Source organism: Ornithodoros turicata, chromosome 7 (genome assembly GCF_037126465.1).
Source record: "Ornithodoros turicata isolate Travis chromosome 7, ASM3712646v1, whole genome shotgun sequence".
NCBI lineage: Eukaryota > Metazoa > Arthropoda > Arachnida > Ixodida > Argasidae > Ornithodoros > Ornithodoros turicata.
In genome coordinates, this window is record NC_088207.1 from 25,605,046 (window position 1) to 25,630,815 (window position 25,770).

The 25,770-nt window shown below is 47.7% G+C and overlaps 1 protein-coding gene across 1 annotated transcript in view; it reads left to right on the top strand.

Annotated features, from left to right (window-relative positions):
• The window catches only part of LOC135399724 (mucin-2-like), a 65,683-nt gene extending 40,851 nt beyond the window's left edge, over window positions 1-24,832 (top strand). The window contains exons 2-5 of the mRNA XM_064631464.1: window positions 15,522-15,683; window positions 16,214-18,568; window positions 21,310-21,666; window positions 23,177-24,832. Coding sequence (XP_064487534.1) covers window positions 15,522-15,683; window positions 16,214-18,568; window positions 21,310-21,666; window positions 23,177-23,473 — 3,171 coding nt within the window. The 3' untranslated portion in view covers window positions 23,474-24,832. The remainder of the gene's footprint in view (window positions 1-15,521; window positions 15,684-16,213; window positions 18,569-21,309; window positions 21,667-23,176) is intronic.
• The last annotated feature ends 938 nt before the right edge of the window (window positions 24,833-25,770 follow it).

Genomic DNA, 25,770 nt, shown 5'->3' on the forward strand with positions numbered 1-25,770 from the left:
CAGGGGCCATCAGCACCGCTCACTCTAAATACTGAGCTTCACTGCATAGCACGCTCTGCGCCAACCATTGCCACGAATGATAGGGTCATCACTTCTGATCCGAATAGAGAGGGGGGCGGGGGGGCGTACGCCTTTTCGCGTCAGTTTGTATGCACGATAACTGACACAAAAAGGCGTACGCCTCCCTCTTCCCTAGAATCAGAAGTGATAACCCTATTGCTCGTGGCAATGGTTGGCGCAGAGCGTGCTATGCGGTGAAGTTCGGTTTTTAGAGTGGCTGAGGCAATAATCTTCGCCCAAGTCCCGCACGCTTTGTTAACTTTGTTCGAACAGTGATGATAGCGTCTTGCTTTCTTTTTCTTTTTTTTTCTCTACTTCGTTTCTTTCCATACGCATGTTTTGTGGCACTAAGACGTGCCCCAGGATCTTACTGTAAATTGGAGAGGGCGGGGGGGGGGGGGGGTCATTATTACAGTTACATCATAACATCTTCACGTATCATTGCCGACGTGTGCCTGAAGCTGATATAGCATGGGCCCCCCTGTAGGGGGTGCACAAGTAAAAAAAAAAAAGTTAGGGGAGCCGGTGTCGCCAAACATTTGGGGATGTAGTATGTGTGTCTGGGGGGGGGGGGGGGAGTCCGGACAGATCACTGAGGCTTGCAATCCCGTGGATGTCAAGTAGATTCGCGGCCTACTGAACTGAATATTGAATTTTACATTCAGCGGTTTTGCTGATGTGACACACACACACACACAAACACACACGCGCACGCACGCATAAATGGGGTGATGATGTGGTGGGTCATTCATTCACCGCTGCTATGGCGGTACACTGCCCGATTGCTCTTGAGGAAGGGATGAGAAAAGGATGACGATGGAAAAGTGTCTTAAACATTTTAGGTAACTTCGAGTTCTTTGTTCTTGCTGACCACGAAGTCACGGATTCGAGGCAAAACATGCCGAACGCACAGCTCAATACGGTCCTCAACCACATTTGCCTCCACAAAACAACCTAGTAAAGTCCGCAAAGGTGCAGCAGCCCATGTTTACGTCACCGTTAATCCGAAACAGGATGGGAATGAGTCGTTCATTTTCCTTTTTTGCATAATTTAAAATCCAAGAATGTACTATTCAACAAAATATTACATATGGCCTCTGCAAGTAAATCACGATCGAATACTATACCCTAGTCCCAAAACCAGCCGATGGCCCCAGGCTGTCCCTCTAACAGCTCTTCATGTACTGCTTACGACATATATACTTGCCTGAAGTCGACAGCTCGCGGTTTATCCTGTCTGAAATCTCCAGGTGTCGAAGAATTATTCTCACTAATAGACACGTACGGTATACACTGCCCACCCTGAAACACAATAATGGTACATCTCCTCCAGGGGCAGCCAAGCCAACACGGGCCGCTGTACCTTTCAATGAAGGTTTCAGACACGTGTGTCGCAAGTAGTACGTGTGCCATTTTTTTGTAGTTTTGATGCGTTGAAAGAAAGCTGAAAGAGAACAGCCAGTTTACCTTCATCGGTCAGCGAGCAAATGGTGAGCATCCGCTTTTGAGAACGCATGTTTCGGAGCGATTTTATCGCAGCCACGGCGAGGAAAAAGCATCGCTCCAGATGACACGCAACATCGCATCTTTGGGCACGCCTCGGTGCTCCTGTTGAAGCCGCACGCAATGGCTTCGGTTACCTGCTGAAAAGACTTCTGGGCCGCGTCAACGGGAATCGTGCTACGCGGAATGCACACGATGCATTATCGTCAAATTTCTCCTCCGCGCTTCGAGAATTGCGCTCTTCGGTAACAGCCTAACATCGCCTTTCCAACTACCTATCGCGCGGGCGTCGTCCTCAAGACGGCGGAGAAAAGAATGCTAATAATAATAATAATAATAATAATGGTACCGTGATGTTATACATGTAAGGTTTGTCTGCGCAGTGTGGCGACATGTTGCACATGCTGCAGGGTAGGACTGCGGATAATTTGGTGATCGCCGATGAATAAACCGCCCTGCTTAATGCCTTCTTACACGAGACACGCTTCGAAACTTGAATTCTCCGCAGTAGTTTGGCGCTGCGGAATTGAACACTGCTGTTGCTGTTTGAGTTCTGTAAGCCGGGAAACTCCATCGCGCAGGAAGGGAAGTTGCGACAGTTTCGGGTCAGCGCGAAATATACTTGTCGTCTGCTGTTACTATCATTCATTGAGCGCTTTTCCTGGGGTCCGCTAGGTGGCGAGCAGCCAGCTGGAGAGGCGATATTCGCCAGATGGATTTGCCGCTTACTCGGAACCAATCCTCTTCTGCTTCCATGCAGCTGCCTTTCTGCCGACGCTCGGCTATATTCGTCTGTTTTCCGGTGCTAACAATTTTGTGAAAGGTTTATATACTTCGGTGAGTGATCTTCTGCAAAATAAGCGGCCTGCTTCCTTCTCGCGAGGGTAAAGCTGGTTTTTCACTGGCTGGATAAGCTAATGCTAAAACAGCTCGCGCTGCTAAATGCTCTCGATGCTATCGAGCAGTACCTGTCACTGGCGGGCTTAGACATATCGACGGAAAAGACAGTAGTACTTCCTTTTACAAGGCGGAACATGAGGCCCTTCCAGCTTTCCGTTGCTGGCATACCGTTGAAGCACGTGTCTCACCATAGGTTCCTCGGTCTCGCTGTTGATGCTAGGCTCTCTTGGCGGAGGTATATTGCAAGCTTGGAGATCAAGATTCACCATTGGATTGCAGTGATCCGTCGCTTGACAGGCATGAGATGGGGCAGTGACACGAGCTCTCTGTTGGTCGTCCACAGGGCTTTGGCTCGAGGGTCCCTCGCGTACAGTTTGCCGGTGCTTAATGGCCTGCCGACATCTTCAGATCATAAGCTGCAGTGCCTCCTGGCGCGCAGCCTTCGTGTGTGCCTCGGCGTCCCCCGAGCAGCAGAGACCCGAGCAGTTATTGCTGAAGCAAGGGACACCCCGCTGGAGGTTCTTCGCTACGGTGAGACCTGCCGACTTTTCCTCCGCCTTGTATCTCATCATCGGCGGCACCCGCTCGTATCGAAGATCTTGAGGCGCAAGCACTGCAAGGTTCGGTCGGTGATGACTCAGCTGAAGCCTAGCGTCCCGCGTTTCGTAGTGAAGACAGTGGCTCCCAGTGCCCCTCCATGGTCTCTGGCAAGCCCAGTCACCCGCCTAACTGTTCCTGGCCTGCATGGAAGGAAAAGGGATACAGCCCCGTGTGTCGCCAAGCAGCTTACCCTGGGCATGATGAACGACAACTACACGGCGTCAGCGTGAGTTTTCACTGGCGGGTCATCTACTCGGGGTGGATCGTCCTCGGCATTTGTCATTCCATCTCAGTCTCCTGTGGTCACCGTCTTTCTCACAGAACATCGCCTACGTGTGCCGAGCTTTACGCCATTCTATTTGCTATGCAAAAAATATCAGCCAGTCCAACTCAGTCCTGGGTCGTCTTTACAGACTCAAGACCCGCGCTCCAGTGTGTAGCCAACTTGGGGATACGTGGACTCCTCGGTCCTGTTGTCTTTGACATCCTGCAAGCTTATAAGAAGGCGACCATTGCAGGGCACACTGTAGTATTGCAGTGGATCCCCGGACATGTCGGTATCAGCGGCAACGAAGAAGCAGACAGAGCCGCATTGAACGCCCACCAGCACGCAGCTTTTTCCCCGATAATGATGTCGTCGGGCGACGGAAGACACCTCCTCTCGTCACTCACCGGTCCCAAGATGCAGGCTCAGTGGGAACACGACATAGCTCACTCCCTTCTCTCTGATGTAGACCCCACGCTTTCTCTCGTCCTTCCTCCGCGACTACAGCGCCTCTTAACTGCTCTCTTCCACCGCATGAGGCCTAAGATTCACATTTAAGAGAAATCATAATATGATTTTTCTTAAATGTGAATCTTAGGCCAACGCCTTCTGCAACCCCAGCGTCACTTCTTTGAAATCAAGTACGCCATACGTGTTGTTTTTCCCACGGTCTAAAGAAAGCTCGCGAAATTTGAAATCTTCTTCCGCGCCAGTACGTGGTGACAATGGCGCTCTCAATTGCGCTATGAATAAATGTAGTCCGCTCCTATAGCATGGCTTCACGACCTCGTGGAAGTGGTATGAAGGAGCGGTCTTCGTTCATCAAAGGTTATTATCATGATATCTTGCATCCGAATGGTGCCATATAGCATCAGGAGTTGGCGCTATTTGTATCACAACGGTCTCACGAGCTGGGATCATTTACGTTCCTATAGGGTCACGCACGCGAGCTAAAACCAGCTAAGCGTGACGTTTACACAAACCTTGCTTGCACATAGAACAAGACAAAAGACAGACAGAGAAAGTTCTGTATAGGACTGGACGCGAATGCTGACAGGCTGTAATGATCGATCCGCCATGCAACTCAAAAGTCTGTGTTCTATTGTATTAAAGAGAGAGAGAGAGAGAAGCATGGAGATGTTGGCCGTTATCATGGATGCCGACTACTCAGTAGCACTTATACCTGCGTGCGGCATGCTAATGACACAAACTGTCTGCCAAAAGACTCATATAAAGTCACATAAGGAAGAATCTAAGAACCCGTAGAGTCAAAATACATAGTCCACACCCGACATCTTGAAGAAAGGGTATGCGTGCATCCAGAGCATGTGACCTATGGAGCGTGGCTCAAGTACCCAAAACCGCTAAACTATTAGAGGGACGACTAACCAGTCCCGTGAGCGAGGACTGGAGGCGACTCCGAGCGTTAGAGTATGCAGCACACGCGACATAATCATATGTTCTGTGTCCTCGAAAGTGCCACATGCCAAATAGTTAGGAGACGCTGCTTTACCCATCTTGTGAAGCAGCCAGTCACTATAGAGAAAGTTAAGTCGAAGGTCGGTCATGATATGGTCTAATAATAATAATTGGAGGTTTACGTCGCGAGACAACTGAGATAAAGATGTGGTCTCGTGTCCGAGCGCGACTACAGCAACCCTTGGGGTCACGAAGAAAACTTATTGAAGAAAATTATTCCGTTAGTTTAACGCGAGGATTTTGTTCATTTAAAATTCCCCCAGTGCCCCCCCCCCCCCCCCCCCCGCCCAGGGTGACTGTTATCGCGCTCAGAAATGAGACCGAATTTTTTCCAGTGTTATTATTAAGGTTGACGTAGGCTCTACTTTCAGTTCAGGACGTTCATACAGTAACAGCAGGATTTGTAACACAGGTTATAGAAGCGCGATAGTTCTCACGAAACAGACGATTACTATTCAACTTCGTATACCGTATCCATTATGTGACCCTCTATAGGAACTGCTCTTGGCTGAGAGTGATATCCTCTGGCGTCTTTGTGACACGTGCCTCGCCAAGAAACGAGGGTATAGCGAAACGTGATTTCGTTTTCGCTTTAAAATGGTAGACCCCCGCCAAGCGGACTTTCTTTTCCTCAACCTATCATCACCGATGAAGGCCAGCCACTGAGACAACGTGCTTCTTGACGCCGGGGGCCCCGCCTGACCTAGATAGGCTTCACTTTCTATCTTTGACACATTCCAATGTAGGCCGCCAGACCCTCCATTGGCGGTATTTTTTACCACGCTACGTTCTCACAGTCCGCATATTTACACTACTCAGTGGGCGTTGCGGTGACCTTTAAGCCGGTAGGAATAACGGCGGGCTTTCAGACAAAGTATATATGCTGAGCTATAGTATGGGCACGCTCTGAATACAGCATACGTACTTTGTGTACACACAGCGGCATGTGTACTTTGTGTACACACAGCGGCAACACAGCAGTACAAATGACACGTGAGTTGTCGTATGAGCTCACTCTGGTTCAGCAAGATGGCTGATACTGTATGCCTAAGTCGGGACGGGCAAGAGCTAAAAGTATAGACGCTCGATGTGGGTTTCAATTTATTCGTTGGGCTCAAGGTGACAAAAACAAAACAAAACCGGTCTACAAAATTTTTCTACAGAATTTGTTTTACGGTATCGCTGTGCACTGTCAGTTTCGTTATCGTTTTCACAACGCAGCGACGCCCCTCGGCGCAAAGCAGCGAAAGATAGCTGTTGTCATTTTCGAATCGCACTTGCATGTTTTTCTGCATTTTCTCTGTTAGTATTGCGAACCTTAGCAAATTTTGCGGAGGCCATTGCCATCAGGCGGAGGAAATGTTCTAAGCGAAAGTATGCAGGGTATGCAGGGTCGAACCATACTTCATATTTATCGATAGCGCGTAGTCGCAAGTTCATCTAACGAAACTAAGTCGTTTCACTTCGCAAATTACGGAGCAGTAAATCATTAGCAGATCACGGACAAAGATCGCTAGTAGAGATCTTCATATCATAATCACAGGAAAAAGTTACGAAGTTAGGGCCTCAAACACAATGAAAGAGGCGAAACGAATGCAGTCATATTAATGAGAAGGCTCTTTGTCACTTTTCTCAAACTTTTTCTCTTCTCCTCTAATCTGATCTAATTTAATTTAATCTCACTTTACCACTTTTCGTTGGCTTTAATCTAAGCGTCGTACTCTGCGCCTTCTTGTGGCAAATGTAGTGGATAGAAAAGAGATGAAAAGAGGACATGAAAAAAAAAAAAAGACTAAAGAACTATAGGGTAGAAACTCGGGTGTAATTTACTGCGATCCCAAGCTAAAAGCAAGTGTTGCCGGAACAAATAATCATGGTTTAAAGTTCGTAATCGAATTGAGCTCATCGGTGACCGCGTCGGGAAGCACGCAGCTTAAGCACGTAACGTAAATAAGAACGAGACCACCCAGACTATTTTTCTTCTTTACCTGAGTGCCAATTGTTGTGTCTGCTTTTTTTCTTTCATCCATGGCTTTACTACAGACCTTCAATGTTGTCATTACACGATAAGTCTACTGCACTCTTATAAACAGAACTTCACCACATGGCGTGCTGAAGGCCGACCGGTGCTGTGGCTTCTGATTTGAGGACAGCATGCCGCGTACGCCTTCTTGTGCCACTAATACAACTGCATAAGTGTACTCTGAAAGCATAAGATGAGTAGGCGGATTTGAAGGGGGACCAGAGCACATCATTCACAAACAGGTGGTGGCGATGGTGATAGGGCTTGCCGTTGTCGGCCGTTGTCATTCACAAACAATTTCACCGCATAACGCACTCCTAGCCAACCATCATGCCGAATGATGAACACGAGGCGTACACCTTTTTGTGACAGTTGTCATAACTGGACAAGTGCCACGAAAAGGCGTACGCCCGGCGCTTTCTACAAATCAGGAGTGGTAACGGTAGCCTTCAGCGTGGTATGCGGTGAAGTTCTGTTTGAAGAGTGTGTCACAAAAAGACGCATTCCTCCTGTTTTTAACGAGTGAGGAGAGGGGACGATTTCATTCGGGAGTATGGGTAGCTAGAAGTGTGTTATGCAGTGGAGTTCTGTTTTGACAGTGCACAGTGGCACTGGTAAACGGTACTGGTACTGGTACAGCGGTACTGGTTAACGGATAATTTATTGAGACAGAAAGTAGAAAACATGCGTTAATCGGGACTTTTAGGGCAAGCCTTGAAATACAGTCCCTTAAGCAAACAAATACTGAAACAATAATCGTCAAGTGGAGAACAATACTAATAAACAAGTAAACAATATACAAAACTCAATAGATACAGAAACATAACATCTAACAATGCCGAAGATGTACACAAAAAAAGAAAAAAAAGAAACTTAACCGCGTAGCACGCTGTGCGCCAACCATTGCCACGAATGGTGGGATTATCACTGCTGATTCGAAGAGGGAGGGGACGTACGCCTTTTTGTGGCAATTTGGACATATGAAAATTGCCACAAGGTGGTGGTGGTGGTTGTGATGGTGGAAGGGCTCGCCGTTGTCGGCCTCACACATATGTGGGCAACGTCACGACTAACGCCATGGGGAAAATGGTCACAAAAAGGCGTATGTCCCCTTCTGTCTTCCAATCACAAGCGATAACCCTATCATTCCTGGCAATGGTTGGCACAGAGCGTGCTATGCGGTGAAGTTCTGTTTATAAAGTGGGATATCGGGAGTGGTGTACTGCATGCTTAGCAGACGACACTCGACGCTAGACAGACGACGTCGTTTGCAACGGAATATTTTTGTGACTGCGCTACAGGACATTCCTCGTAGTTAGCAGTGCACGAAAGGCATGACGTTGAGCGCACGTGCTTATGCGCATGCAGAAAGCTCTGTCGTTTTGGGCATCTTCCGCTGGAGTAGTCTGAGGAATGTGGCTCGTGGCATGTACAGTCATCATGTCGAATGCCATTCGACGCAGACATTTTCAAACACAGGCATTCTGGGGCTACCAGTGGCTGTTTATGCAGCTGATGGTGACTCATCTCCATAGCCGGTCTCGTCACCACCACCACCACCATCTCCATAGCAACGGCCGCCAAAACGACGTCGTGGTTGGCAGACCCTTAATGACTACCTCAAGTCCTTTAAAAAATCGGGCTTCGTTTACCCCAGGTGGCGTCGACTCGTCGCTCGTGCGAGATACACGGTGTATCTTCGAGGCTTTGCTGGTACAGGACAGGACGTTTCCGTTCCACGAGACATTAGAGTCGGGAGGGAGAGAGTCCCTCATCGTACTCTGCCTTGGGCGAGGCACATTACATTAGATCATTGTAGAGATTCCTGACTTCCATCGTTTAACCCACTTCTCGGGAGGCCCAGCAATGCCCTTGACCGATATACGTGCGAAGAAGAAAGTCTGCTCAGAGTTATCAGTGCACTCTTCATTGAATGCGGCCACTGACCCGAAGAACGTGCTGTGTGTGGGCCTTGTACGGCAAGTTCAAGATTGCGGTTGAACGCTTAGCGTCATTGTTCTCAGCGGTTTTTGAACAAACGAACTTGGTGTGAAGCTGCAGCGTGGGTATACGAACGTTCAATTAACCTCTCGTGGTCTAAAAGCTATAACGAGACTGAATCGCCGTTGAAGGCAACACAATATAGTCGGTTGTCTGTAACTGATGCCTGAGCGCTCATACTGCGTCGTCGTAGCGAATGCAACATTGCACATCCTTGTCGATGTACACAAAACGGAGAGGTAAATACTTTTGGGCATAGTTCAATTCTAAGACTGCAGAGTAATAAAGGACTATTATAAAGACAGAAGAACAGATATGCAGTCAATCATCTAACTACAACCCCACCCTTAAAAATGAACTTCACCACATTGCACACTCCTAGCCAACCATAATATCGAATGATATCGTTATCTGCCCTGATCTGTTGAAAACGGGAGGCGTACGCCTTTTTTGTGCCACTTATGCTGTTCATAATTGTCACAAAAAAGGCGTACGCCTCCCGTTTTCAACAAACAGTCAGTGAAGATAACCATATCATTCAAGATTATGGTTGGCTAGGAGCGTGCTATGCGGTGAAGTTCATTTTCAAGACTGCAGAGTAATAAAGGCTAGACTCTTATAAAGACAGAAGAACAGATATGCAGTCAATCATCTAACTACAACCCCACCCTTAAAAATGAACTTCACCACATAGCACACTCCTAGCCAACCATAATGTCGAATGATATCGTTATTTGCCCTGATTTGTTGAAAACGGGAGGAGTACGCCTCCCGTTTTCAACAAATCAGTGAAGATAACGATATCATTCGAGATTATGGTTGGCTAGGAGCGTGCTATGCGGTGAAGTTCATTTCTAAGAGTGCAGAGTAGTAAAGGCTGGACTCTGATAAAGACGGAAGAACAGATATGCAGTCAAACACCTAACTACAACCACACACCCTTAAAAATGAACTTCACCACATAACACACTCCTAGCCAACCATCATCCGGAATGACATCGTTCTCTCCCCTGATTTGTTGAGAACGGGTTGCGCACGCCTTTTTGTGACACTTATGCAGAAATGTTAATTGTCAGCGAGCTTTCGTTTGTCCCATCCTACAGTTGGCAATACGACGTCACAAAATGACGTGCGCCTCGCGCTTTCCACCAATCAAGAGTGATAGAGGTTCACTCTGTACAATGGTAGGCCTTCAGCGTGCTATGTGATGAAGCTTTGTTTAAAGAGTGCACGGGACCATGCTATGCTACAAATAATTTGTCAAAAACTCGTCTGGTAGCCAAAACACGTCATCAAACACGTTAATATCCAGCGCTATGTGGTGAAGCTATGTTTTGAAAGTGTGTGGGAAAGGCTCCCTACAGGATCACCCCTAACAATGTCTTCATTTTAATCTTATCTTTCTTCACCTGTCTTACAGTAAAACACTGAAGCTTTCATTTAATGGTTATAAGCTTTCATGCAGTGGACTGCATTTCGTCAAGTACTTGACGAAATGCAGTCTACTGCATGAAAGCTTGTAACCATTAAAGGAAAGCTTCAGTGTTTCACAATTTTGTTGTTACTTCTGCCAAGTGGACCTTGACCCAACTCTCAACATTCTTCAACTGTCTTAGAGACTAAAAACGGAACTTCACCGCATAGCACGCTCTGCTCCAACCATTGCTACGCACAAATGCTAGGGTTATCGCTTCTGATTCGAAAAGAGAGGGAGGCGTACGCCTTTTCGTGTCAATTTGGATATATGATAGTTGACAGAAAAAGACGTACGCCTCCCTCTTTCTTTAAATCAGAAGCGTGCTGTGCGGTGAAGCTGTCTTTAGAGTGTATAAGACATATACCACAGACATCTCTATCGTCTTCAGCTTCGCGTGCACGATACATTTATAATCTACCGTGACGGATCGAATCAGTCAGAGAACTTTCATCATCTCCATCCCGGGACGATCCTCGCTGAGCAAAATGGGGCATCTCAATGACCATCAGTCCGGGACGCCGCTCTCGGATGCACGGAAAGAGAGTGTGTGCGCGCAGGAAAGGCTCTTGCGTTTATTTTCCGACAGCCAAGTGAAAAGTTGCGTGTGCTCCACTGCTTTCGTCCCTCTTTCTCATTTCCTCTTTGCATTTTCTCCATGCAAGTCGCTTCCTCCTTTCTGCCTCTCGATTCGCGTTTCACGGATGTTTCCCGGTTTTATTTTCATTATTTTTATTTTGGGGAGCACGCAACGTAGTATTTGCATCATTCGTTCTTCGTTTGACTGGTTGGGATGATGCAAGAAGCTTTTTTTTTTTTTTCTGTCTGTCTTTTTTTATTATTATTGTTATTATTATTGTGGGGCTCCAGAAAGGGTCGAGGCTTTCGAATTGTGTCAGATATGGATCACGCGTCGATGCGTGATGTTTTTCGTCACGGTGGTACGGCGGTGGTTTCAGCGCGCTTCAGAGTTTTATTTGTACGCGGTGAATTACTTACTCTGATCGCATGCAAAGGAGCTGCATTACGGTCAGAACAATGCTGTTAGAGTGCAGAGCAGGGAAGGGCCGGGAAGGGGCCGTGTACGATTGATTATGAATACCTTTGGGCCACGGAATATCTCTTACGTGACACGAAAGGCCGAAGCATTTTTGTAGAGCTTACTGACACTGTACTTGGCGGCCTACTTTCCACTTTCGAGTTAATGCCTTGGCGTGCCGAGCCCCTAGACAACGGCCAAGCACTCTTTCTCGGTCGCCAAGTAGCTTTCGTCAGCGTGTAGCTAACATAGGCAACAGAGTGCTCCATTGGGCTGCGAGGAAGCCTTCATGCCAAAACAACTCCCACTTTTGTGCCACTTGCGTCAGTGTGAGGTACAGTTGGAGGACAAGAATGAAAGTGGCGAAGAAAAAGGCTGCGAGTGCTGGTCGATAAAACGCATAAAACGATCCTTCGCTTTCACTGCTAGATGGTCGTGTTGCAAGATGTTCAGCGCATTGAATCAAAATGAAGTATTTCCCGCGTATGCTGTCGTAAGTAGTTTTACGTATACTTCAGTGTCACAGTATGTCGTCGGCCATATATGGCAACGAAAACCGTACACCAGGGTTGCGGAATGGGCACACCCATTCCATTCCAATTCCATTCCCAGGAATGGAGATTTGTGATAATTCCATTCCTTTCAATTCCTCGGAATGGAAAAGGGTGGTCAATTCCCACTCCTGGAATGGCTCGGCAACCCCATTCCATTCCTTTAATTCCACAAAAAAAAAAAAAAAGAAAAGCAAGGAAGAAAACGCATGCATGACACCTTTGAGGCTTATGCCTTAAAACGTAAATGTAACAGAGTAATGCCATTACTTCCCACCTCTGCCCCCCCAGACCATTCCATTCCACTTCCATTCCTGAGAAAAAGGGCCTAATTGCATTCCCACTCCGTTCCTAGGACAATATTCGCCATTCCATTCCAATTCCATTCCAGGCTCTGATAAATCTGGAATGATTCCGGAATCATTCCAACTCCGCAGTGGCAACTCCGCAGCATTGCCGCACGCCACTGCATGAAATACTAACCACAGCCTGATAGGAAAACACAGAGCAGTATACAACAACAGCAGGCAAACCCTATCAAATCGGGATCAGATGTCAGGCAAGGAGACTTCTTCGTACACGCTTAAAAAAGAACTTTACCGCATAGCACTCTCCTAGCCAACCATCACCTCAAATGATATCGTTATCTGCTCTGATTTCTTGAAAACAGGGGGCGTACGCCTTTTTTTGTGACACTTATGCTGTTCATAATCGTCACAAAAAAGGCGTACGCCTCCCGTTTTCAACAAATCAGGGCAGATATCGATATCATTCGAGATGGTGGTTGGCTAGGAGCGTGCTATGCGGAGAAGTTCATTTTCATTTTCGGTGGTTCGTCACCCCCACCCCCACCAACAACAACATTTTTAAGAGTGTACCTCTCCGGGCGTCCTTGCTTTGTATTCCTGAAATGATGGTGTTACACACACACACACACACACGAAAAAAAAAAAAAAAAAACTAGAGAAAAGGACAGCATAGTAAATGAGGTACGCAAATGGATGATTACATTCGACATTGCCCCTGGCTGGCAAACTGAGACCCAATGAAGTAGGTCCTAGACTCAAACAACGCTGAAGACTGAAAATACGACGTCATGCTCCTTCAAGAACGTGTCAGGCTAACAGCCACAACTAGCACACCAGGGCTGCTGCTTTTTTAAACTCGAAGACATTGTTCTAAAAATATCGCAACGGCGATCCGAAGTTCTTTGCACGTTCTAGACATGCGAACTGATGACGACAGCGAGGCATCAGCCCTTCCTTTATCTCCGCGCCTCCGTTCCTGGCTCGATAGCTATCTAAGACGACATTGAAGGAACAGGAGCCTCCACCTCTCCAAGAAGCGTGCGGGGAAATCGGCACAGATTGATCGGCGCGAAGAACTGGGCGGTGTACAAATGGAGGTCAGTGGCAGCACATAATCGTATGAACGGACAGCGGGCAGCTATGTGATCAATGGCATGCCACTCGCATCCATCCGCGAGCCGTGTCTCTATTGCTCACGTTCCATTCCCGGTCTTTCACAGGGAACAAAGGGATGTCGCTGCCGAAGTTCGCCGTGCGCTATACTGGGCCTGGTATACGTTTGTTGGCCCCATGGGAGAGTTTGTGTATGAGATGTGCAGAGAATCGGTTCCCGAGAAAAGTGCCGTGAGGAGCTTTGGGAAACGGGGAGCTGTCATGATCCTTGCCGATTCTATAGGCTTTAATTTACTTTTGGATACATACGCAGCTTGGTCTGATGTAACAGCGTGCGCTGAATGGTTCCAGGTGACGCACTATAGTAGCTCGGGCCAATGAAACAGTATGGATGGATCATACGCCGATGAATGAAATATGCTGTTACCTTGATAGTGATGCGAAAGGAATGGTATTTATACGCCGCGTCGTTCGTGACTTATGCGCGAACGAGACCGCAGTTTACGGTTTCTCAAGAAGGGCGGCAATACGGAGCGGTCTGTCATTGGTCTCCTCAAACGATTTACCGAATCGTGGCGCGTGCTCGAAGCACTTACGGAAGCTCTCGAGGACGCCACTGAGAAATCCCCTCAATGTTCGTGCAAGCGGGCCCAGAATTAACTGTCATCTGCGTTCCTATTAATTTTTTTTCGAGTAGTGTGCCTGAATAGCGGCTCCCTCTGGGAGCTAGAAGGAGCAGAAGTGAGGGACACAGTATGTCCCCTGGGCGACTTCAGGGGGAACTGTGCCGACATTCGTCCGGAAAGTCTGCCGGAAAACGACACCAAAGCCGGGGCGGGGATTCGAACCCGCGTCCCCTCCCAGTCTCGGCGTGGAAAGCGGTCATCCTAACCACTATGCTACGGGAGCTTGTTTTTGACGGGCACGTTGAAGCACTATAGTTCACAGTTCCGAAACAGCTGAAGAGCCTCTCGCGGACGACATTGTTTGGTGATAGAGCGTGCTTGAGAGCGTTGGGACGGAATTGGTGGAGGAGCTGCAGGTGTCCAAAGTTGCTGTGCAGATTTTCCAGCTCTGTGCTCTCGGTACGGTGTTACGCTCCGTAACATCGAAACATTTCATGAAAATTTTTATGTGCCATCCACGTAATAAACGATCCGAAAGACGTAATTCTACGTAAAAAAAAAAAAGGTACCATAGAAGGAACGAAGATGGTATCACAGCACGCTGACACGGTTCATGGCCCACATACTGATCATCCCATAAGGAACATTGATTAATAGTAAAACATCATGTCAGCCCACGATCTGGCAGTATAGGATCGTAGCGCAAGATAACTATCCTAGTTTAAGTTTGCACATACATATACCTGCATCGAAACTGTACATGCGTATTTCAAGGAAAATGGGAGTAACCCCGCAACCTGAGCATACAAGTTGCCTTGTCAGTGACGCACCTACCAAACGTAGTGTGGTTATTTCCGAGCTGTTTCCCACCACAATATAACGGCATGTTGCTCCTTCGACGGCGTGACGGCATGTTTGCTGATTATGCATCCTAGGTAGACATCGCAGAGAACATTCATCCTAAAGCATCTGAGAAACACCAGACAGCATAGCTGGTGACGGGTCGCGAACCAGCTCCCTGTCACCGCGCGCGAGACGTAACAAATCCTCTCGACAATCCGCTCCAAAATCCAGTCTGAACTTCTTCTTCTCCATGAACCTGAAATATTAAAATTATTTCGTGTCACTTCAGCAACTTTACTTTCCAGCAAAACGGCGTCTGGTTGGGATAACAACAAATTTTAGTTGATGATGATGATGATTGGAATTTTACTGGCGTACTAGCAACTAGGGCCATAGACAAATTTTAGTAGGTCAGAACCAACTCTGCGAAAACGATATACCTTAAAGGAAGAGGTCATATCAAAGTTTTGCAACGTGATGTGACGTACCTAAAAGGAATGAGCCGACCGGCTTATCGTGTCTGCTGAACGAAGTACTCAGTAGCCCCACTAATACGATTTTTCCCGAATGACATCTGGCGAAACTGCAGCCACATACACGTCTTCCGCAAGAGACTCGCTCCACGGTTACTTCGAAGCACTGTGTCGTCTGTCGCACACTGAGGAAGTTTGTTGTCCGCAAAGGTTAAGTCATGAATGATGATTCTAATGCAGTGTTCCTTGCTGTTTCTCTCCAGGTGACGTCGCTGTGGTCACTCCTCCTCCTGAGTGCACTTTCTTGCAATCTCGCCTTTGCCACCTCTGCGGCGCCTGAGGTAACAGTCACGACTCCAACGCGCACAGACCAGGACGCCAAAGGTTCCCTCGGCTTGGTTGTTACTGCAGAGCCCTCTACAACGGTGAGAAGATTATTCAGGTGTTATAAAGATATCGGTCACGATAAAGTACTACAGGTACAGACCATACAAAACGGTCCCAGCACCCAGGTAGAAGTTCTTGCGATCGCCGCTTCGTGAAGGATTTGGTTCAAGTTGGAACTGTTCACCATCACATGATTTGCCGAAACCGCGGCTACTGAATTGGATTGAATATATGAAGGAATATATAAAGATGCTTATTCTACAAACGCGGATCCGTCTATTCCATGACGGGTAAACCGTCAGAAGGGTTGTACGTGCGCGCATAGCAAGCAGGTGACCATAATTTAAAGGTCATTTCCTCTCCTTAATAATACAAAGTAGCTGTTCTAGCGGCTACTATCGTAACCAACCCTTAACCCAGCTCCTCCGTAGACGATTGCCGTATATCCATGTTTCTTTTTGTACTAGTAAGTATAGTGTTAGTGATTCGTCCATTCCGCAGACTCTTTCGTACATTGCATTTCATTATGATCCTGCACGTTTTTTCATCTTTCTTTTTTTTTTTTCAGCAGTCTCATCCTACGGGACAAAATGGGGGTACTTTGCCGTCTACAACCACCAAAGGAAGCACGCCCTACCGCAAAAGCGAATACACTATTAACGAAAAGGGTTACCGAGCTGTTAGTCCAACGGGAACAAGCATCACAGAGGTGCCAGCTGCGCCAAGTTCGTCACCATCTTACACAACAAGAGCCACCCAAGAGGAAGTAAAGGCGACTACTTCAGCGACTCGCTGGAACGCTAGGCAACCCAAGCATACGGGCACCGCAGCTCTGAGACCATCCCAGAACAGCAAAGTGTTTTTCGATTCCAAAGTACCCAAGAGGAAATCTGGTAGTGGCTATGAAATCCCACGAGCATCGTCGATTCCAAGGGGAGCAGAAATTCAGCGGAAGACGACAGCTAGACCTGTGCAGTCAAGAACAAGGGCACCGAAACTGTACGCGAAATTTACATCCACGGAGCCGACGCTTCCGTTGACTCTAGTACAGAAGAAGAACGGGGAGCCTCAGCCAAGGTCTCCTCTTGCCCCGACGAACCGTTTTCGACAGAGGCCCCTGAGTAGGACGCCAAAGACGACGAAGGTGACCTACAACGAGAAGCCCGCGACGACGACAGTAGAAACGCACGAGTATTCAAAGAAAACCGCGAACGCTCAAGAGATTCAAACAACCGGAACGGCGAATGTTCAAACAAAAGTAGCCCCAGCACCTTACCACGATGAAGACAACGGATATGGAAGTTACAAGCCCCATTTAGGAAGAGTACCTCAGAGGCAAACGCTGAAGACGCAAGCCACCAATCCCCAAGAGCAGCACACGAGAACTGATTATACACAACCAAAGCCTCCAGGAAAGGTGCCGGAGAAAACGCAGGGCCAGACATATAAGTTTAAGACACCTCATTCTAGTCGGTACATGTATTTTGGCAAACAAGCTGGAGCTGCACCGGCGTTGCATACACCGCATCCAACAGTGCAAACGTTCACAACTGAGCACGTCACTGCCGTGCCCGTGGTGAAAACAGCAAAATACGTACCTGTAATCCACACGGGCCACCAGGCTTCCGTGCAGGATAGTTCTGCCTCACAAAACGTAAATAGCAATAGCGACAAGTCACACGACAGCGCGTACAGGATACAAGGAAACCCACAGCAGGGTTCCGTTGACAGTGGCTCAACAGATGGAGCAGCGTACAAGGCCTCGTACGGCACTAACTACAAGCATACAGTCCATCAGCCGACTGGACTAGTGCAAACCGGCCAGCAGGAAACATATGCCCCTGCAACGACTCTGGGGAAAGGGTATAGCTCGCAGATAAGTCACGAACAGCAGCAATATTCCCACCAGATCCCGTCAAGTCATACTCAACATGTGCAACAGTCTCACGTTGTCTATCACCAAGCTAACACTCTGCCGCCAACGCAAACGACTTCGGCTACACCTTTACAGAAGGTCACGCAAACTAGTTACTCCCAACCACTCCAGCCGCCTCAAAGACCTTTCACGGCTACACCTAGCCCGAGTGTGTACGCAACACCGACTGGTCCTCTGCAACACTTGCAAGTCACACGGGGACACCTGAACGCTCATCAAGTGGCCGTGCCCGTCGTGCACGGTGGAAACGCGGTTCCGGTTCTTCAAGCACCATTTCCTTTGCCTCATGGAGGCCAAATAGCTCACGACGGACGGGCCCTGCTTGTTGAAATCAACAATGGGTACCGCGGGACACCACAACAAGGGCAGTTGCTCAACCATCCAGTACACCCTGCTGGACAGCCCCAGCTGTTCCAACAAGTCAGGCAGCAGGGCCCGTTCGTTCAACAGTACGTTGGGCATCCAGGATTCCAGCATCTCCAAAACGTTCGACAGAATCAAGGTTTCCGTGTTCCAGTCATGGCATTCTCGCCTCCGAGGCACGTGGCCCCCCAGCAGCCTTCCGTGCTCTCAAACCTTGGCCAGTCCCTGCCCCAAGTACAACAGCCGTTCCTTTTCGGGGGGCCAACAGTTCAGCAGCAGCAGCAGCAGCCGTTGCGACAACAGCAGAACCAATTTTTCATTCCAGAAAACGGAGTGTTCCAGAAAATCCTTACACAAGGACCTGTGCCACTTGAACTTAAAGTACAACCACTGTACGGCTCTAACCAGCCAGAAGCTAAAGAGCAGCTGAAGGTGGGACAAACAGCGAAGAACTTTTTGTCCACGGCGAATCAGGCTACAGGTAATCAACAGCAAGCTGTGACACAGGGGGCCAACCAAGAACAAATAGCTGCCGTAAACATGCTCGTTGATGCTGCGAAGAAGGCCCTGCTGTCGGCTGGGAACTTCCCGAATCAAGATGTGTTCTTCGTGGATGCTACGCAGGTAGGTTTCCTATAGTTTGATAGCCCCAAGTCTCGGCACCAGATTGCTCAAGCTGACCATAAAAGCGATGTAAATTCAAATATTCGAGAGAATAGGCACAAAGGATGGTCCTTTCACTGACGACGCCGAATGCCAATGGAAACGTTGTACCAACATAAGGTGTTCGGATGTGATGCAAAACGCGCGTTATATTAGCTGCTAATGTTCTCAATGCGAAATGTACAGGGTACGATAAAGGTTCTTACACAGGGCGTCTGTTTTTATCCCTTACAGAGTTTTAATTTTTTTTTCTAATAAAAAAGCGGTGAGAGCAGCATCGATGTCGTTGACTCGGCCAGGCGGACATCCTCTCGAAGAGAGTATGTAACCACACGATGACTACTAAACCTCTCCCTGTTTGTAAACAAATGACGTCATAGTGTTCGACAGCGCCACCAATTTGGTAGAGTTGAACTACGCTCGAAGCTAGGGGCGAACAAGGTCGCGCCCGAATGCCACGGCCTTGAGGGGATTACGAATTTACGATGGTCCCTGAAAGGGACGCGACCTTCGGTTCTACTTTTCTTTCAGTAGGAGGAGGCGAACAAGTGCCCATTCGTGGCACCCAGCCCTCCCCTTTCGATTTGTTTCGGTTTCAGTCTGTCTACCGACGTCATGATGAAATTTCTCGGGTAGAGGTCTATTACCTAAAATTCATTACTTCACTATTCTCTTTAATTAGAGAATTCCGACCAAAAGCGAGACAGCAGAAAGGGAGACAATCCCCGTTGAAAGGCATTCTATGTTTCAAAAATTCTGGAATGAGCGCGCCGTGAAATATCAATCGCTGAAATGTGCGATGCAAATAAACCGAAACCAAAGCAGCTCCCCTCAAGAGCGCATCACCGTCGTCGACGGGGGCTTATCTGGGCCGTAAAGCCGTAAAAACAAATAAAAAAGTAACCGGAGTAGCCGGTAATTGTAAAGGTAAATTGTAGCCGGTGAACGTAATCAGCGCGTGCTCCAATCACCTCCGTCGCTCTAAGGCACATGTCCCTGTGACCTGGAATGAGCACTGTGCTTCCTGCGCGCCCGGTCGGTGCGGTTCTGGTTTCGGCTCGTTTGCATATCAAAATTCGGCGGTGATATTTCAAGGGACGTGCGCGTTTCAGGGTATAGGAAATCCATCGGACTCGTAAAGAAATGTTAAGGGGAACTGCCTATACTGTCCGGCCAATGTTCCGAACAGAGATTGTTCTTTATCTGGGCACTGTCCTCATCATTGTTATGGTATTTAAGGGGCTAGGAATGACGTGTTAAGGGTTTTGAGTATTGTAAGTTTCAATTGTTTTGTTTCAGTTTTTCAGTTTGTCTTTGTTTTGTTTTATAATCTTGTAGTTACATACTGTCCGCCGTCCGCGTCTGACAATGTCCGCCTGGTCGTAAAACTCAAATGCTTCTCTCAAAGCTTGTTTTTTTAAATAAAAAAATTGCAAAGCATCATAAAAAACGCCCTGTATAAGATTATTTCACATATGACGGAGCAACGCGAAGAGGACAATGACGGACACGGACAGCGATATGCGCAACTGGTTTATTCAGCACAAATCCAACGACGACTAGCCAGGCAGGTCTTGTCGGATTTGTGTTCAATAAACCAGTTGCTAGTGTAAAGCTGCCCGTGTCCCTCACTGTCCCTTCGCGTCGCTCCGTAATGTTTCATACTAGCCAGCACGTTCTGCATCTCTTGTAAGATTATTTCAGTAGTGCAGTGTCACATGCTCAGGCCTGACAGGCTCTTCCGTAAAATTGTGCTTTATAATGACCTTTTTAAATGCGTCTGCTTCTTTAAGGACGAATTACCTGCTTGCAACTGGAGGCTCTGCACTCTAAGAAAAAAGGGTGTGAAAAGGTGGTAACTTCTATAGTTACCACCTAGGTCAACATAGCGTCTGATAAAGGGTCTAAACGGGGGGATATGTTTAATGCTGAAAAAAAAGGGGGGGAAGGGTTAGTCATGATATAGGCTTGCTAACGCCTAGTCTTGTAGCGTAACCTTGTAGGCTTGATGTAGGCTTGGTGGTAAAAGCGTAGTAAAAGCAATTACCATATATCCAAATTTCTACAAAAAGGCGTACGCCCCCCTCGTTCACTGAATCAGGAGCGGTAACCCTATCACTCGTATGTAGCAGGTCGAACTTTGCAACCTTTTAGGCACAACATATGCGACAACTATTACCTCCTAAAAGGTGCAACTGCTCCACCCTTTTTTCTAAGAGTGTACACGTGCAACCAGAACCCCCACGTCCCCTACAAGGGGAAGTCCCATATTGCCAAAGTACAAGCAGAACGCACGTGTGGTTCAAACTTTCTGGATGATCAGTTAGTTATTCATCACGGCTCCGCTTTATTCCTAAGCCTAAGTTTCTTAACGGCGCTCGGTATACGTATATTCGATGCTTGAGGTTTCACTGAAATTTCATTAACAACACGAAAAATTGTTAGCGTACAAAAAAGTTATATAGTTTGCACTGTTACCAGGATACTTCAGCTTGTTCGTCATCGTGCAACAGAAACATATTGGACAGTCTGTTCCTGCCAATCCGGAGATTAGCATGTTTAAAATCGATGAACCGATTCCGTACGTCCAGCTTTGAACGTTATGTGGCCAATGAGTGGAGCACTATGTCAGATATGGTCAGCGTTTGCGAGTCATGGATTACGTCTTCTGTCCCTGTCAATAACAGCAAGCTCTGTTCCAGAACGGTCAGCTCCCCCCTAACGTTCTGCAAGCCGTGCAGCAGGCGACTGGCGGAGGAGTAAACGTGGTTGCTTTGAAGAACGCTTTCTCTGGACAGAAAAATCTGCAACCTGGACCAGTTCCGACGAACGTCAAAGTCAGCGACAAACTGAACGTTCAACTCTCCGGGTTGGTGGTTCCGCATCACGAAGCAGTCGGCAAGCATGTCCACAGTGGCCACGAAGGAAAGCTGAATTTCAACGAGCCGTTGAACCTGCATATTCCAATCGGAGAGTTGCCTCCGCGCCCAGCAGTGAATGTTCGCATCAAGGGTCCTGACGGAAGGATTTCACAAGTGCTGGTACCATTGCACGATGCCGTAAGTACTACGATGGGTTCGAAGCAGTACTAGGGAGATGAGACATATAAGCTCATCCATATAATAGGTGTGAGTGAAAGTCGATGTCGGGAAGGGAACATCCCTCGCGTAACATTGCCTCATTGAGTTTCCCATGGCAGGCTTATGATGACGAAGAAGCAGAAGCACACACAAGTTTACGGTAGTGATGTAATCCGTAATTTCATAAAATGTTAACGGAGCATGCGCAAGACGGTGGCGTATCCTATCGGGACTTTGGCGAAACACTTTGGTTGTCATTCGTCGTCTCTGCCATCACGTATGTACGTGGTATCGCGTTGCACATTTTTGCGGAAAGAGGCAACATTTCGTGAACCTATGGAGCGGAACACTTTTTGATAAAGATGGTAGTCGTTCAGCAGTTGTAAAGCAAAGTACAACAAGGGGGAGAATTTTGGGTTTCTTCGAATTCCGTGCAAACGATTGAACCCACAGCAGAAGAAGTCCAGTATTTGCTCGCTGCTCGGGCACAGAGCACCGGTAATAACCTTGTTCCAGCCTGTGATGACAGATAAGTACCGCCCAGGTACCATGTTGCATCACGGACGCTCTATGAACTTCAGATGATGTCCAATTAACCCTTCATGACAAACGGAGACAGCACGCACATGGTTTTAGTTCACGCCATGATTGACAACCACTCTATTTCGCCAGTTAGCCGCGCGGTCACTCCAGCTCTTGATGAAGAGGCGGAGTCGCCTTTCTGGCTAGGTGCCTTACGCCCAGGAAACAACGATGACGACGTCTGAATGTAGAGTGGATTTCCCATTGTGTTATTTCCGACTTCGCTGTAATTGCTTTTTGTCATAACGTTTCTAACTGTTCTGATTGCTTAGTTACTCTAGCATTCAATTAAATGTGGAATGACCACAGTTACATAAAAAATTAACGCTACTGCGGTTGCGTAACAAAAAGGAACGCTGCACTGAGTTCAGCATGTCACCTTGTTGTACCGTCTTACGGTAGCGTTGAGGCTGTTAGATGGCAATTGGCGATTTGATAGTTTGCAGAAACTCTTCACGAGAACTATGATTGTACCGTAACGAAAATACCTTCCACGGATTTGTGAACGTATACGGTAGCTTGTCATCAGAGTATCGTGAGTATTCGAGTATTTTTTACCGTTATACTTGGTGGCATTATCCAAGACTTTCGAGAGCGCCAGCGCAACTAGCAAACGACCGAGTTCTGAATGTATTTATGCTTTATAATTAGGACACTCCCGATGACAAGACCCTAAGTTCAAATTGTGCTACAGGTACCAGGCTTCTGCGTTTCCTAGGTGTGTTCACTTATTTATAAGAGAAAAGACAAGTCGATTAGAAGTAATATAGCTAAGTCTAGCACATACAAACTAAAAGATTTTATATGAGAATTTCCATCGTCAAGGAATCGTGCCAGTGTATAATTCTGTCATTCTTTGTTCCATGGTCCTATGGTGGCGTTGATTACCGAAACGTTCCTTCTGCAGACCAAGCACCAGTCAAACCCGAGCAACGCGTACCAGAAACACTCGACATTCCAGGCCAGTCCTTTCCAAGGCAGCCGTGGCTTCCACGACATCCCTGCTCCCAACCTCAGCTTCAAGGATGGGCCGCAGCTAGGAAGTTCGTCAAACCAAATTTCCATCGGTGGTGTGCCTCTGCAAGGCTTCCAAGGTCAAGAAGGGAACGTTAGACTTATCGAAGGCATGCAGTTGGCAGAATTGCCTTTTCTGAACCAAGATGCTCTCGCTGGTGCTGAAATCATCCATCTCAAGGCTTCCTGAGCCGTCCTCCGACACACCGAAAGACAGACCTGTTGAACGGGACTCGCGTAACTCTTCCAGGGATCGAAGGCACATCACGTGACATATAGCAAGAGCCTGTGATATACAGCGTTTCGTTTCAGCATGGGACCGGGTGGTTTCAGGAGGGCCTGCGAATTATTCGGGGAATGTAAGACATCCAGTGAACATGGACATGCCATCGAATAACATCGCGGTGCCGCGCTTCCATTTTGGCACCTTATCAGCGTTTCAGTTAGTACAGGGTTCCTATCCATCTTATATACCAGTGTATCGTGCGGTGGCGTGTTCCAAATTGTCTTCTCCGCACGTTACTCCAACTGCTCATGAAAGCTGATTAGGGTTTTCTTTTGGTATAGGGGTCACGTGGTGACGTGCTAGCCTGGAGATATATGCCTATGACGAACCTCTTTCATAATTGCCTATTCGCATGCGGCCTTGAAGGCGCCACGGAACATTGTCTGTGCGCCCGACAGGTGGCGCTCTACACACCGATTCAGGCGGAACACCTCTCTCCGGGTAGGACGTGACATCTCGGCGGCCCGGATAGGGCAGTCCAAGACTGCTAGGTGATAGACACGTGAGCTTGTTTCGGCGCGCAGCAAGAGTGGTTCGGTGAAGAGCCGCTAAGCTGCGACGCGATTAGGAAAGGGGTCCATTATATTTGCTCGCCCTTGATAAGATGGAATACATTTTTTTATTCCTTCAAGCTCACGAAAGCATGGAGAACGTTAAAGTGGGATACGGTGTCAGTGGCTCGTGTTCTAATTACGCCGGTACCTGAAGCATGAGACCACAGAACTTGTACCCTGTGTAACAGCGTTCCTTCGATTTCGAACATGCGACTGGAAAGTCGTCGAATCTTTCACTGTTCTGTCATGCCGGCAAGGGTGCATTGTGTGAAATTCAGGGAAAAGACGGGTCTTGTACGCAACAAATTCATTCATTCATTCTGCTGTTCGGCAAAGCATGGGTGTCATTGGAATCGTCCAGTGACGCCGTCAGTGTACATAGCGATACTATGGAGGTCACCACGAGCGTATCCACTTTTAACAGAACGAAAATACTGGGAATAATTTCGTAACGTTACGCTGTGCCATAGCATATTCTACGTTTCACCCCAAGGCGACGGAAGTACCCACATTCGCCGTTCGAGACATCTCAAAGCATAGGTTAGTGATGCGCCCAGATAGCGCGCTATAATAACGGGTCCATATAAAACCGCAAAGGCACATCCACAAACAGCGCAGTGTGAACAGTGAAAAATGTTAACTGTGGTCGCCGGTGGTAATGTACCATTTGATCAGTGATGAATTTCCCTTTTTTCCTTTAGCGCGAACTGCAGCAGCGCTGTGTTGTTACCAGTGTAAATATTTATGCATTGAAGTGTTAAAATAAACTGTTTTCATGTACGTAGGGTGCATTTTTATTCATATTTTGAAGCGACAATAGGAAAACTACTTGTACTTCGAAATGAGGAAAGGTGACAGTGTATTTATTACTTGACATTGATATAAGGATATCTGCCTTATTAGGGGCCTGGCATAATGGCTGTTATACAAAGGTCTGGCTAGAAGTAAACGAGGCTAACTGCCCAGATAGCCACGAAGAGCCCCACGGACGTTCATCGGACGCGCCGCTCGGACATTGTGGAAGTCTGGAAGGTGATCGAGCACCCGAAACAAGTCCTGAGGAGGCAAGGGGACGTTCTGATAACCAAGGTCATCAAGTAAAATTAACGCCGCCATAACGCCTGTGGAAAGTCCGCTATTGGCGTCGAGAGCACGTGCGCTCGACGTGCCCATTCAATGCTCCCATCCTTTCTTATTTGGTGTGGTTATAGAGGTCTGCGACACTCGTGAAGAGCACAGCTCCAGAGCAGGACACACTTCCATTAGACCGCTGGCGTTGTTAAAGACTCGCTCTCTGTCTGCTTTGCAGCAACGGCAGGACGAGCGGTTTTGTACGATGCGCCAGTGTCGTGGAAGGTCTCGCACACTCGGCTGATTAGAAAATATCTTTTCTTATCAGCTATGACTATGAGGACTATGAGATACGTCTGTGTTGCGTGTTGTCTTCGTGCGTGTTGTCTGTACGTGTTGCGAGGCAGACAGAAAGCGATATTATTTGGCACGACCATGACGCCAAAGCCTTGTGGTACGTTCCCAGTAAAGCGGCACTTGCATGTTGAGGAGGCGAAACGTGTGTTTACGTGGCCCACCCATGAAAGCCTCACTACAACAAGGGCGCTCGGCGCAACTTTGGACGCTCGCGGTCTT